General features: G+C 36.2%; 1 protein-coding gene across 1 annotated transcript; it reads left to right on the top strand.

The window, feature by feature from the left end:
• The first annotated feature begins 508 nt into the window (after window positions 1-508).
• LOC148294932 (acetylajmalan esterase 2-like) lies at window positions 509-3029 on the top strand. The gene is made up of 5 exons (XM_088252764.1): window positions 509-776; window positions 934-1107; window positions 1216-1364; window positions 1698-1971; window positions 2227-3029. The coding sequence occupies exons 1-5, from the start codon at window positions 515-517 to the stop codon at window positions 2463-2465; spliced, it is 1098 nt and encodes a 365-aa protein (XP_088108890.1). The 5' UTR covers window positions 509-514; the 3' UTR covers window positions 2466-3029.
• The last annotated feature ends 8567 nt before the right edge of the window (window positions 3030-11596 follow it).

The following is an 11596-nucleotide window of genomic DNA, read 5'->3' as shown; positions in this document are numbered from 1 at the left end:
ATCTCAGTCCAAATCAAAATTTCCATCCAAATTCTGACAAAGGAAATTTTTATTACCACCTCTAGGCACCCCCCCCTAAAATTTTTAATATGAAAACACCTGTATTTTCAACCGAAAGGTTTCTGTTCTATTACCTATGTTGGTTTCATAGAATATTATGCCATGGTTGTTAGGAGTTCGTTGTTTGTTGTATGATATACTAATTAACCCCTTCTTACTTTGAACATTTTGGAAGAGGTCGTGTTAATTTACACATTTTGGGGACCTAATTGTAAATGCACAAGTGTTTGGCAGTTATTACGACAACAGTTAGTATTGGTTGATGCAAAGCCATCAGAAGCCGTTGATGCAAAGCCATCAGAAGTTTGTTAAAACTTAAAAGTCAAGTGATCGTCTCGCAGAAGAATACAACTACATTTCAAACTAGCAAAAAACAGAAAACTAGTTTTTCCCTATAAATATAGTTGAGGGGGTACATATGGTTTCAAACAAAAAAGTGCTTCGATCTTCTGCAATGGCTACCACCCAAGAAAACATCTATGTCATGCTCATCATCAGCTCCTTGTCTCTTTTTCTTCATCAACATTCATGCACTGCACACTCGCTTATGCAATGCAGATTGAATGGAATATATCAACTGGGTGACTCGATTTCGGATACCGGAAATTTGGCTCGTTTAGCTCCTTCTATGACCTGTAATAAGCCCCCTTTTGGGCAAAGTTTCTTCAAAGCAACAGGCAGATGCTCTAATGGAATGCTCATAATTGATTACGTTGGTAAGTTTGCTCAGAATTCGTGTTTCGAATTTCGGAGTTTGTGTTCCACAACAAACTGCGAAATTCGAAACCCCGAGATCCAACTTCACAAGAAGGAAGAGAGTTGGACAGATTATCTTTTACCTAAACCATTAAACCTTGTTTACTTTTTCCACAGCGCAAGCAGCTGGTCTTCCCTTTCTTGAACCCTATATGAAGAAAGAAGCCTCTCGCCATACTGGAGTGAATTTTGCCACGGCTGGGGCTACTGCTTTGCCTTCGAATGTTCGGGTACATTCCTTGAGTGAACAACTAGTTTGGTTGTCCACATATTTCAATGGAAGCAATGCAGGTTTGTCTCCTATATATATATATAATTTAATTTTTAATTATACATATACACAAAATTATTTTTATAGCTTTACTTAAAATGTACCTTTGTTTTTGGTCATGTTTGTAGATCGTTTCAAGAAGCTTGAGAGGGCTTTGTTCATAGTGGGAGAAATTGGACTAAATGACTACATTGCTTCCCTGAATGTGAAAAGTATTGAGGACATAAGGCATAACATGGTTCCAGAAATAGTCCAAGCCACCATGGATGCTGTTAAAGTAAGTTTCCTTGCAACCAAATTATTGCACATCATTTAATTCCCTTCTTCTGATTGTTATTTTAAATTTTATCCTGATGATTATTAAAAAATTTATTTGGTCTCTCCTACTGTTCGTTTTTATATTGGAAAGGTTTCGTGGACAAAATTATGAAGACCAGATTTATAGATCACATTATAGACCACATCTCTATTATAATTCTTAGATTAAAAATGCGATATATCGTCTATAACTTTACTATTTGTCGTATATATAAATATAGTCCATGTAGCAATACTCATATTCCATTTTGTGATGATTTGAGTTCTAATTATACGATCTCATATCTTCCAGATGGTCATTGGTTATGGTGCTAGGGCAGTGGTAGTCCCAGGACAATCCCCAATGGGGTGTTTGCCAATGCTCCTTTCGCGTTTACGCACTAATGATACAGCATCGTATGATGAGTTTCAATGCCTAATGGGGTTGAATAGTATTTCGAAGTCTCACAATCACCTTCTGAAACAAGCCATTGAAGCCTTGAAAAATGAGTACCGCAACGTTTCCTTCATATACAGTGATTATTATGATGCTTTCACATGGTTACTTCGTAATGCACATCAGCTAGGTAAAGTCTCTTTCATTATGCAAATTCTTAAAATTCGGAGGACTGTATATCAATGATTCAATCATATTATTCGTATCAGATTTATTGACTACTTTGTGGACCAACCTCTCTAATAAAGGTAGACCCCAATAATATATGTAGGACCCACCTGTATTAGAGAGGTGGTCAGTAATGCATCAGCTCATTATATTATGTATATTTGGTGAAGATATATATATCGTTAATTAATGTAAAATCTCTATATAAATAAATTAGGGTTTGATGCTATGGACAAGTCATGTTGCGGTGGTGAGGACAGAGCATGTGGAGCTCCTAATGCACCAGTTTGTGGTAATCCGGATGGGAGAATTAGTTGGGATGGTGTTCATATGACGCAAAAGGCTAACAAGTATATGGCACAATGGGTCATCCGAGACATCTTCTCCAACCTTAATTGCACTACATTTGATTTCAAATTATTTCTTAAGCATAAAAGCATTGGTACGTACCATTGAATACACTGGGAATAGGTTTCTGCGCCTCCTATCTTAGTGATTCCAGGCCGTTGGATAAAAGATCATAGATCAAAAAATCTGGTGGATCAAGACGATTATCAAAGCCCAACTGAGATCATGCATTTGCCAATTATTTTCGAAGAGGCCAATGCTTTAAATGTTTTATATAGTCTCCAAGAGAAGGAAGAGTGCCTAGATTCCGATGATTAATGAGGCAAAGGATCTTCTGAATTTTTTTAACCAAATTACATGTCTGACTGCAGATATGGGATTAGCCAATTTGATTAGAGTGGATGTGCTCCCACTCTGCACCCGAGTTCGAATTCCTCTCCGTAGTTTAGATTAGATTAAAGTAGAATATCATTTGTATAAAAATTTAAAAAAATTACATACCTAACGGCCCAAGTGTAAACATAGCCGACTTATGAGCATCGGCAGCTAGTTTGGCTATGCCTCTTTTTTCACCTACGCTCAACTTTAGTTTTTCTTCTTTGCAAAGTTTTTAGAGCTACGATAATTGTAGTTTCTTAGTTCTTAATTATGCTCATTTCAAATTTATGATGTATCAGCTCTCCTTCTTGATAGTCTAGTTTGGATTTTGTTTTGATGCAAATCTTTCAATTTATGCAATTTCAAATTATGCTCATTCGCATATGTGGATTAGGCTAGTTAGTCCCATAAATATGCTCATTGTATTTAAATTTAGGTTTGAATAAATCATATTGCATTTTATACTCACATGCTTTCTTGCTTTAGTTGATTTTTTGTGGGTAATTAAAAGCCATGTTTTTAAAGGCATTGAAAAGAAAACATGATTGTAACCCGAAACCAAAAACAAAAACAAAAACTCATGCTAAGGCGAGGTTTCTTCGTGAGATTTCAGATTCTAAGACGCGCACAAGATCTTTCACATACATGCATTTTCTACTCATGACAAAAAAAAAAAGCACAATCAATGAGAATACAAACTTTTTATTGCAGCCTAGCTACGTCGTAATTATTAAGGCACCCCACAATCAATGAGAATACAAACTTGATCTTATAAAAACATGGGATTTTCCATGCAACGGGAATGTCACCGTGGCGGTATCTCAAGTCAATCAAATACATATATACATATGATAAAATTAAAACGCATGACATTGTGTGATTGACTTAAAAAGTGTAGGTAAATCTTTCTCCCGTATTTGTTATATTTTATTATGAATGTGTAGCATCCCAATATATTGTTTGGCTTTGTGTATTGTGCAAGAAACAAAAAGTGTGTTTAAGGTAACCTATGAGATTAGATCATAACAACATTAGAGTCGAGCATGTAAAATCTCATAGTCATATCAAATTGAACACTAACCTAAATCCGACATGATGCTGGTGCAGATCAAATTGCGCAGAGAGGCTTACTGGTGCATATCAAATTGCTCAGAGAGGTTAGAAGCTCTTCTCCTTAGAAACCGATCCTTATAGCTTTAATTCTAGATGGGGTGAATTTCTGATTAGCTTGGGTGTTTCGGTTCTAGGAGGGAGCCTTTTATTTATGTGCATCTCTCTAAGTGTCCTTGCCCATCAAGGAACACTTAGAGATATCCTTCATGCTATAGAATTAATGTATTTCAATCCTTTTAGAACTAGGAACCCTTAAGCCTTTGTAAACAGCTTTAAACACTAATAACAGGCTACCTAATCGAGATAGGATATGAGTCCTTGATAAATAATAAGTCCTTGCAATCCTTCATTGATTAGAAGATCACCTTAGTAGGTTTGAGGCAATAAACCTTCTTACAGAGCATCATAACACCTCATCAACCTAAATAGTGTATCGTGTGAAACACACACCTAATTACTTATTGAAAATGAAAAGAAAAAAAAATGTAGCTATCACTGAAAGAAAAAATTATCATTTCTATATGTCATAGTTAGAATTCATTTACCTACATAAAAAGGGAAGTATGATTAACAACTTAAACTTTATCACGAAATTAACCATTAAACATCCATGAAATTATACAATTAAACATCACCCTTCATCAATATAAATTTCTTTCCCATATGCATCACTTTTATAGCTTAAAATTGTAAAAGTTTAGAATTAATGAGCAAAGATCTAAAAATATTTAACTGATGCGACAACTCGCCCAACACAAGTTAAATTTACCTTTATATAGGCTACATGTGTACTTTTAATTACACTATGTTGAGAAAATAAAAATAAAAAGAGACCAATCAAGGGGTTTTTTTTTTTTTTTTTTACACAAGCAATAGTACTGTTATAAATTAATCTAATTTACGAAAAATAGAATACAAAACTCACTTTATGACTAACAAGCGTAACCCACATTTGCGCACAAATCCAAGTTGGTGGATGTACAAAAGGGTAGGACGTTGACCCAATGACAAAATGGAGATAAAATGAGAAGTGTCAAAAAAGTAGGCTACCGAATTTTGTGTTCAAAAGGAGAGGAGAAGAAAAACGAGGGAGGGAAAGCAAAGCAAAATTTGAAAACCCTAATGTCTGGCTATTCATGTAAAATGAGAAAGCGTTTGGGTTTTGGGTTGGTGGAAAACGCAAATGCAGAGGTCACAACAATTCTATTAAAGTCACGAGTGGAATAGAATCAGGTGGATTCACCTCTCAACATGTTCAAGTCTTTTGGATGGGCCCCATAAATATATTTCATCTTTCTGGCACCACTCATAGAGATGGAGCTGAAAGCGACGTCGCATTGCATGCCAAAATACAGCTCTTCCTCCTACCACACTGCGTGCGTCTTGTATTGATTTATGAATGGAAGGAAGGAGAGGAAGAAGCTTGACCAAGTGAAGTGATGAAAGCCAAAATGATGGAAACAACTGGAATTTTTAATCCCTTGGGACATTAATATCTCCATAGATACTCAGATATTAAATTTGCCCTTTTGGTCGGTTGGTTGTTCATCTACTTTTTAGTACCTCTTACCTCGAATTCCTTATCCTTTTTTTTATCTCTTTTCACTTTTTTTTTTTTTTGGTCAAGTATCTCTTTTCACTTGAACTAAAAGAAAGATGCTGCAGATTAGGTCAGTTGATTAGATCAATTAGTCCACTTTTCTTGTATTCAAATTTGAATACCGTAGATTAGATTAATTTAAAGTAATTTAGACTATCACCTACATTAAAAAAAGAAGCAAAAAGGTTTGCAACTTTTTAATTTCTTTGGTAACAAATCATTGCTGCTGACCATATGGCACATATGGGTCAAAGTTCCAATTTGGATTATCATGTTGTTGATCTTCCCCCTCCTTTTATTGTAAGCCTCTTGGCAAATGACTCTGTTAGGATGATCACTGCTAGGCTTGTCCCAATGTAGTTTTCTTTTTGGTTTTTTCTTGGGCTTCGGCCCTCCTTGTAACCAAAAAAAAGTCTTTTTTTTTATGTTTTCTTCTTCAACAACCGCCAATATTTTTTATGTGTTTTTTTTTTGGTTTTTTTATAATATGTTTTATTATTATTATTTGATTTGGCTTTCTCTTTATTCATATTAGCCCCTTAGCACATGCTGATGCATGTGCCAATTGGTTTTTTTATTTATTTTTAGAATTAAGAAAAGATAACATGGGTAGTTATGTTTCATAAAAGTATGACCTATTATTTGATTTTGTTTTTATTTTTATTTTTTTAATATAAAAAATGTGAATTTACTATATTATCCTCATTTAATTAATAATTTCAATTCTTAAAGTTTGAATTAACCAAGGACATTTTTTAATATTTTAAATGTTTCACCTTTCTCTGCCTTTTGCTTTACATATATATATATATAGATAATTATAATCAGTAACAAATTCGAAGAGAAAGAGGCATGCGCAGTGACTCAAGATATGATGAATTATGATCTATTTGTCTAATTGATAATTTGATATGCATTTTTCACTATTAAATGTTGCGTAAGCCGACTCGCCATTAAATGTTGGGTTACTATTATGCAGAAAAACAAGTTTCTGACCCAAAAAAATTCAGAATTACTTCATGATCCGTGTCATCTTTTAATTTAATGGTGATGACTTTATGCATGTGGTAATGCTCTTTTGGCAAATTTACCAACCCCAAAAAAAAAAAACAAAAAGAGTTTGTTTTCGGCAAAACACCTTTGTTGACCAAATAGCATCACTATCATAAAAATGCACCAAGTTGCAAGTCTTAACACGCAAATGGTAAAAAAAGAATGTGAGTGCGATTTGTTGCTAGCCAAAAAGGAAAAAACAATTGGAGAAAGAAAGATAAAAGTGTCTAATCAAGACATGTCACATTGGTTCGTCATCAGTTTATGTCACTGCTTACCATATTAATATTATACTGTCTGATTGGGCACAGGCAAAGTCAGCAGAGATGCTCCAACTAATCTGATATAAGTTACCCAAATCTTTCTAAATATCCATGAAAATCGCACTTCAAGAGCTTTTTGTTAGTGCATTATTACACCTCATTTTCATGTTGTTGCCATCATGATAATGACAAGCTCTAAATTGTCCAATACCCCCATGAACAATCATGGTAGTTGAATTTAACACCTCTTTTTATTTTATTTTTTCAGCCAATTTATCCTTCAAACTCAATTTAAATCACAAACTCTCGTAAAAAAGACACATACGTATGTGTGAAACCCTGTATTTTTTTTTATAAAAAAAAGTATATATATTAATATTTTAGGAATTAAATATTTTTTTAAAGTTATTAGTTTGCATACTATATAATTAATATTATTTCTTTTATTTCTTTTACATAGCAATTCACGTGATATTTGTAATCAAATAAATCTTATTGGATAGCTTTCATTACATTAATTCATTTCAACCCAATTTTATATTTATTATATATTTTCTACACTTTACAAAATCAATGCATAGGGCTATATTCATGGAGGTGGCATACTACTCTCAAGCCACTAAGTACTCTAGTAAACCACAGACTAGTTGTGAGGTACAATTTTAGTTTCCATCTTCTACATCCATTAGATGGACTTTGCCAATTTTGGTTTGTACTTCTTGTATCATAGTTCTTCTTTTAATTGCTTTTGTTTACTAAATTTCATAGAGAAGAGTGAGAAGTAGAAAGTATTGGTAGGAAGTTGTGAAACTTTGGAGGAGCTTAAGGTGTTTGGGCTTGTGGTTGAGAGTTATACACTAGCTTTGGAATTGAGGTAGGAGATTTCTTGGGGAAGCTTTACAAAGATTGATTTAATTAAATTTTGTGAACACTATATTATGCATGATATTATTTTTTATTATTATTCTTGATATTTGGTGTTTACATGTTATTAATTATCATTATAATTTGATTAATGTTGACATGTTCATATACTATCGATAATGGATGAAATTCTAATCCTATTTCCGCCGCTAACACATCTAGCCACCCCTTACTCCACCATCGCCGCATTCCTCTCCATCACCACTGTAGTCACCTATCACCATGTCATACGTCAACGACTCAATTGTCTCACCTAATTCACCTAGTACTACTCATACCTCTATTGTGACGGCTCACACTAAGTCGTCCCTTAATCTACCCATGGGATTTGAATTGAATGGATCCAACTATGAGATAAGGGCTTCGATGATCAAACTCGATGCTACTATGCAAGGTAAATTGGGGTACCTAACTGGTGATACTGCTACCCCGGATTCCCAAGACCCACACTTTGGGAAGTGGAAGATTGTTGATGCTACTGTGAAAAGTTGAATGCTACGAATTATGGAACCCAATTTGTTGATTATGTTTCGTACTCTCCCTACTGCCAAGGATATTTGGGATGTTATTAATCAGATGTTTTATGATGGCTCTAACATATCCCAACTCTATGAATTGCGGTGCTAGGCTACCTGTCTCAAGCAAGGGGGTCGTCCTATCTCCACCTATTTTACCGAACTCAATGCGATCTAAGCTTGAATTGGACAAGAGACGTCATTTTCAGATGAAGTGTGCTAATGATATGAAGATTTTTCAGGCTGCTGTTATGGTAGATTGTCTGTGATTTTTTAGCTGGCCTTGATGATACTTATGATAAGGTGCGCAGTGATATTCTACGGAGTGATAAGGTTCCAAGTATTGAGAATGTATTTTTTATGGTCCGTCGCGAGGCTCAACGTCATATTACAATGCTTGGATCCAACCCCAAGCTTGGGGAACCTGCTGTTGTTTTTGCTCCCAAAAACACTGCTTTGGTTTCTCGGACTTCAGGATCTGGCTCTTCTGCTATTTTACCAAACTCAAGGCGATCTTGCTTGAATCGGACAAGAGAGGTCATTTTCAGATGAAGTGTGCTGACGATATGAAGATTTTTCAGGCTGATGTTATGGCAGATTGTGTGTGATTTTTTAGCTGGCCTTGATGATACTTATGATAAGGTGCGTAGTGATATTCTATGGAGTGATAAGGTTCCAAGTATTGAGAATCTATTTTTTATGGTCTGTTGTGAGGCTAAACGTTATATTCCAATGCTTGGATCCGGCCCCAAGCTTGGGGAACCTGCTGTTGTGTTTGCTTCCAAAAACACTGCTCTGGTTTCTTGGCCTTTAGGATCTGGCTCTTCTGTTGTTTCATCATGTTGCCTGACTTCTGCAGAAAAAGATAAACTGAAGTGTGAACACTGTGGTGATCGAACACATACTATAGACACATGTTGGGCATTGCATGGGGCCCCAGAGTAAAAAAGAATGGATGCACTTGAAAAAGGAACAACTAGATGGCAAAGCTCATATGACTGATGCCACCACCCCTACAGCCAACGTCTCTACTAGGCACGGCCACCTGGCAGCCTCCCCTGCTTCAGCCATGTCCATGGCCTTGGGTATCCCACCATCCATTGCACCTCCTCTGTCTTCAGGTAACTTTGGCAAGGCTTTCCTTGCTCATGATGCACGCGATACAGGTTGGATTATTGACTCTAGTGCTACTGACCATATGACGTATAATTCTGATTTATTCTCTACTAATATCATGCCTCATCGTGACATTGTTCTGACTGCTAAGAATGCAATTGCTCTTGTCATGGGGGCTGGTTTTGTACTCTTGACACCTACTTTACCATTAGACAAAGTGTTACTGGTTCCATATTTGTCTAGCAATCTATTATTTGTGCCATAAGTTACTGAGCAGTTAAATTGTAATTGTGTTATGCTGATGTATCCATATGTTGTTTTACTATAGGATATCTAGACTCGGGAGATCTTTGGTTGTGGTACTAAGGGAGGCTTTATTATGTGGATGAGGTGGCAACTAGTCGGGGTTTTCGTGCTGGGAGTGCCAAAACTTCTCAACATCGCCGGATTTGGTTGCTACATCGCCGTTTTGGTCATGCCTCCTTTGGTTACTTACAACATTTGTTTCCTGCATTATTAGTGGCATCTCAAAGTCTGCCTTCCAATGTTAGACTTGTATTTTAGCTAAGAGTCATCGGGTATCCTACCCTCTGAGTTGTAATAAACGCCGTATGCCATTTGATTTAGTTCATTTTGATGTTTGGGGTCCTTCCCCTATTTCTACTGCCTTGGGTGTTTGCTGGTTTGTGTAATTTGTGGATGATTCCACTTATATGTGATGAAACATAAAAGTGACGTGGTCACTATCTTTCTGCATTTTTATCAAATGATTCAAACTCAATTTATGCTTCCTATAAAAGTTTTTCGCTCTGATAATAGTGGAGAATTTATAAATTTAGCTTTATCTTAGTTTTTCCATATTCAATGTGTTCTCCATAAGACTACTTGTCCTGAGACACCACAACAGAATGGGGTTGTTGAATGTAAAAAAGGGCAAATCATTGTCGCTGCTCGTGCTCTACTGCTTGGTGCGTCAGTTTCAAAGCGATTCTGGATGGATGTTGTTACCTATGCAATTTATCTTTTGAATCGTCTACCTTCACGAGTTTTGGATTTCCGAACTCCTGTGCAAGTATTGACCCATCATGTTTCGGTCCCTTCTATGTTGACTCTATCTCCAAAAGTGTTTAGGTGTGTCGCGTATTTTCACCTCCATATGAATCAGAGGAGCAAGTTGGACCCTTCTGCTCTCTACTATGTCTTTCTGGGATTCTCTCCTCACGCGAAAGGCTACCGATGCTATCATCCTGCTACTCGACGTCTGTATGTCTCTGTGGATATTACCTTCATTGAGGATGAGATGTTCTTCTCTGATACACCTGAGCATGTCCTTTAGGGGGAGACTAGTAGTGTAGGACATGATTGGCTAGATTTACAAGGCGAAATTATGGTGGATGATTTGATACAAGGGGGAGCAATGATGGAACCAGTTAAGCCTACTGATTTGGCCAAAACTCACGCTTTGGCCGACACCATTGCTTTGGCCGAACCCAAACTTGCTAGTTTTACTGATGGTGCTGAATCGATTCCTCCCCCTACTTCTCAAATAATATCCGATCAAGCTCCTCTAGATATTCCTAAGGTAAGCAATTCTATTTCTACAGCTGAAAATTCTTATATTTTACCACCTAGACGGAACCGTGGAGTTCCACCTTATCGTTACTCACCATAAGGCAAAACAAGATATGTTATTTCCCATTATGTGTCTAATCACAAGTTATCTCCTGAGTGTAAGGCATTTGTGACCAAAATGGATAGTAAATAATACATGGGATATTGTTGATCTACCAAAGGGAACGAAGCCTGTGAGATGTAGATGGGTGTTCACCGTGAAATATAATGCATATGGTACTGTGAAAAGGTACAAGGCAAGATTAGTAGCTAAATGGTTCACTCAGACGTATGGAGTTGATTATCGTGATACTTTTGCACTTATGGCTAAAATGAATATTGTCAGAGTTTTGATGTCCTTAGCAGTAAACCTAGATTAGACCTGAGGCAATTTAATGTAAAAAAATACATTCTTACATGGTGCACTAGAAGAAGAGGTGTACATGAACCTTCTACCAGGATATGACGTCACTGGTGACACAGGGAACGTGTGCAGATTAAAAAAGGTGTTGTATGACTTAAAGCAATCTCATCGGGCATGGTTTAGCAGATTTACTGTAGCCATGAAGAAGTTCAGTTACCAACAGGCCAATACTGATCATACTCTGTTCGTTAAACATAAGGCTAGTAAGGTGACTTTTTTGATTATTTATGTTGATGATATGA

The sequence above is a fragment of the Prunus avium genome, chromosome 4 (genome assembly GCF_965620075.1).
Source record: "Prunus avium chromosome 4, drPruAviu1.hap1.1, whole genome shotgun sequence".
NCBI classification, from domain to species: domain Eukaryota; kingdom Viridiplantae; phylum Streptophyta; class Magnoliopsida; order Rosales; family Rosaceae; genus Prunus; species Prunus avium.
This window is presented reverse-complemented; position numbering and strand designations above follow the sequence as displayed.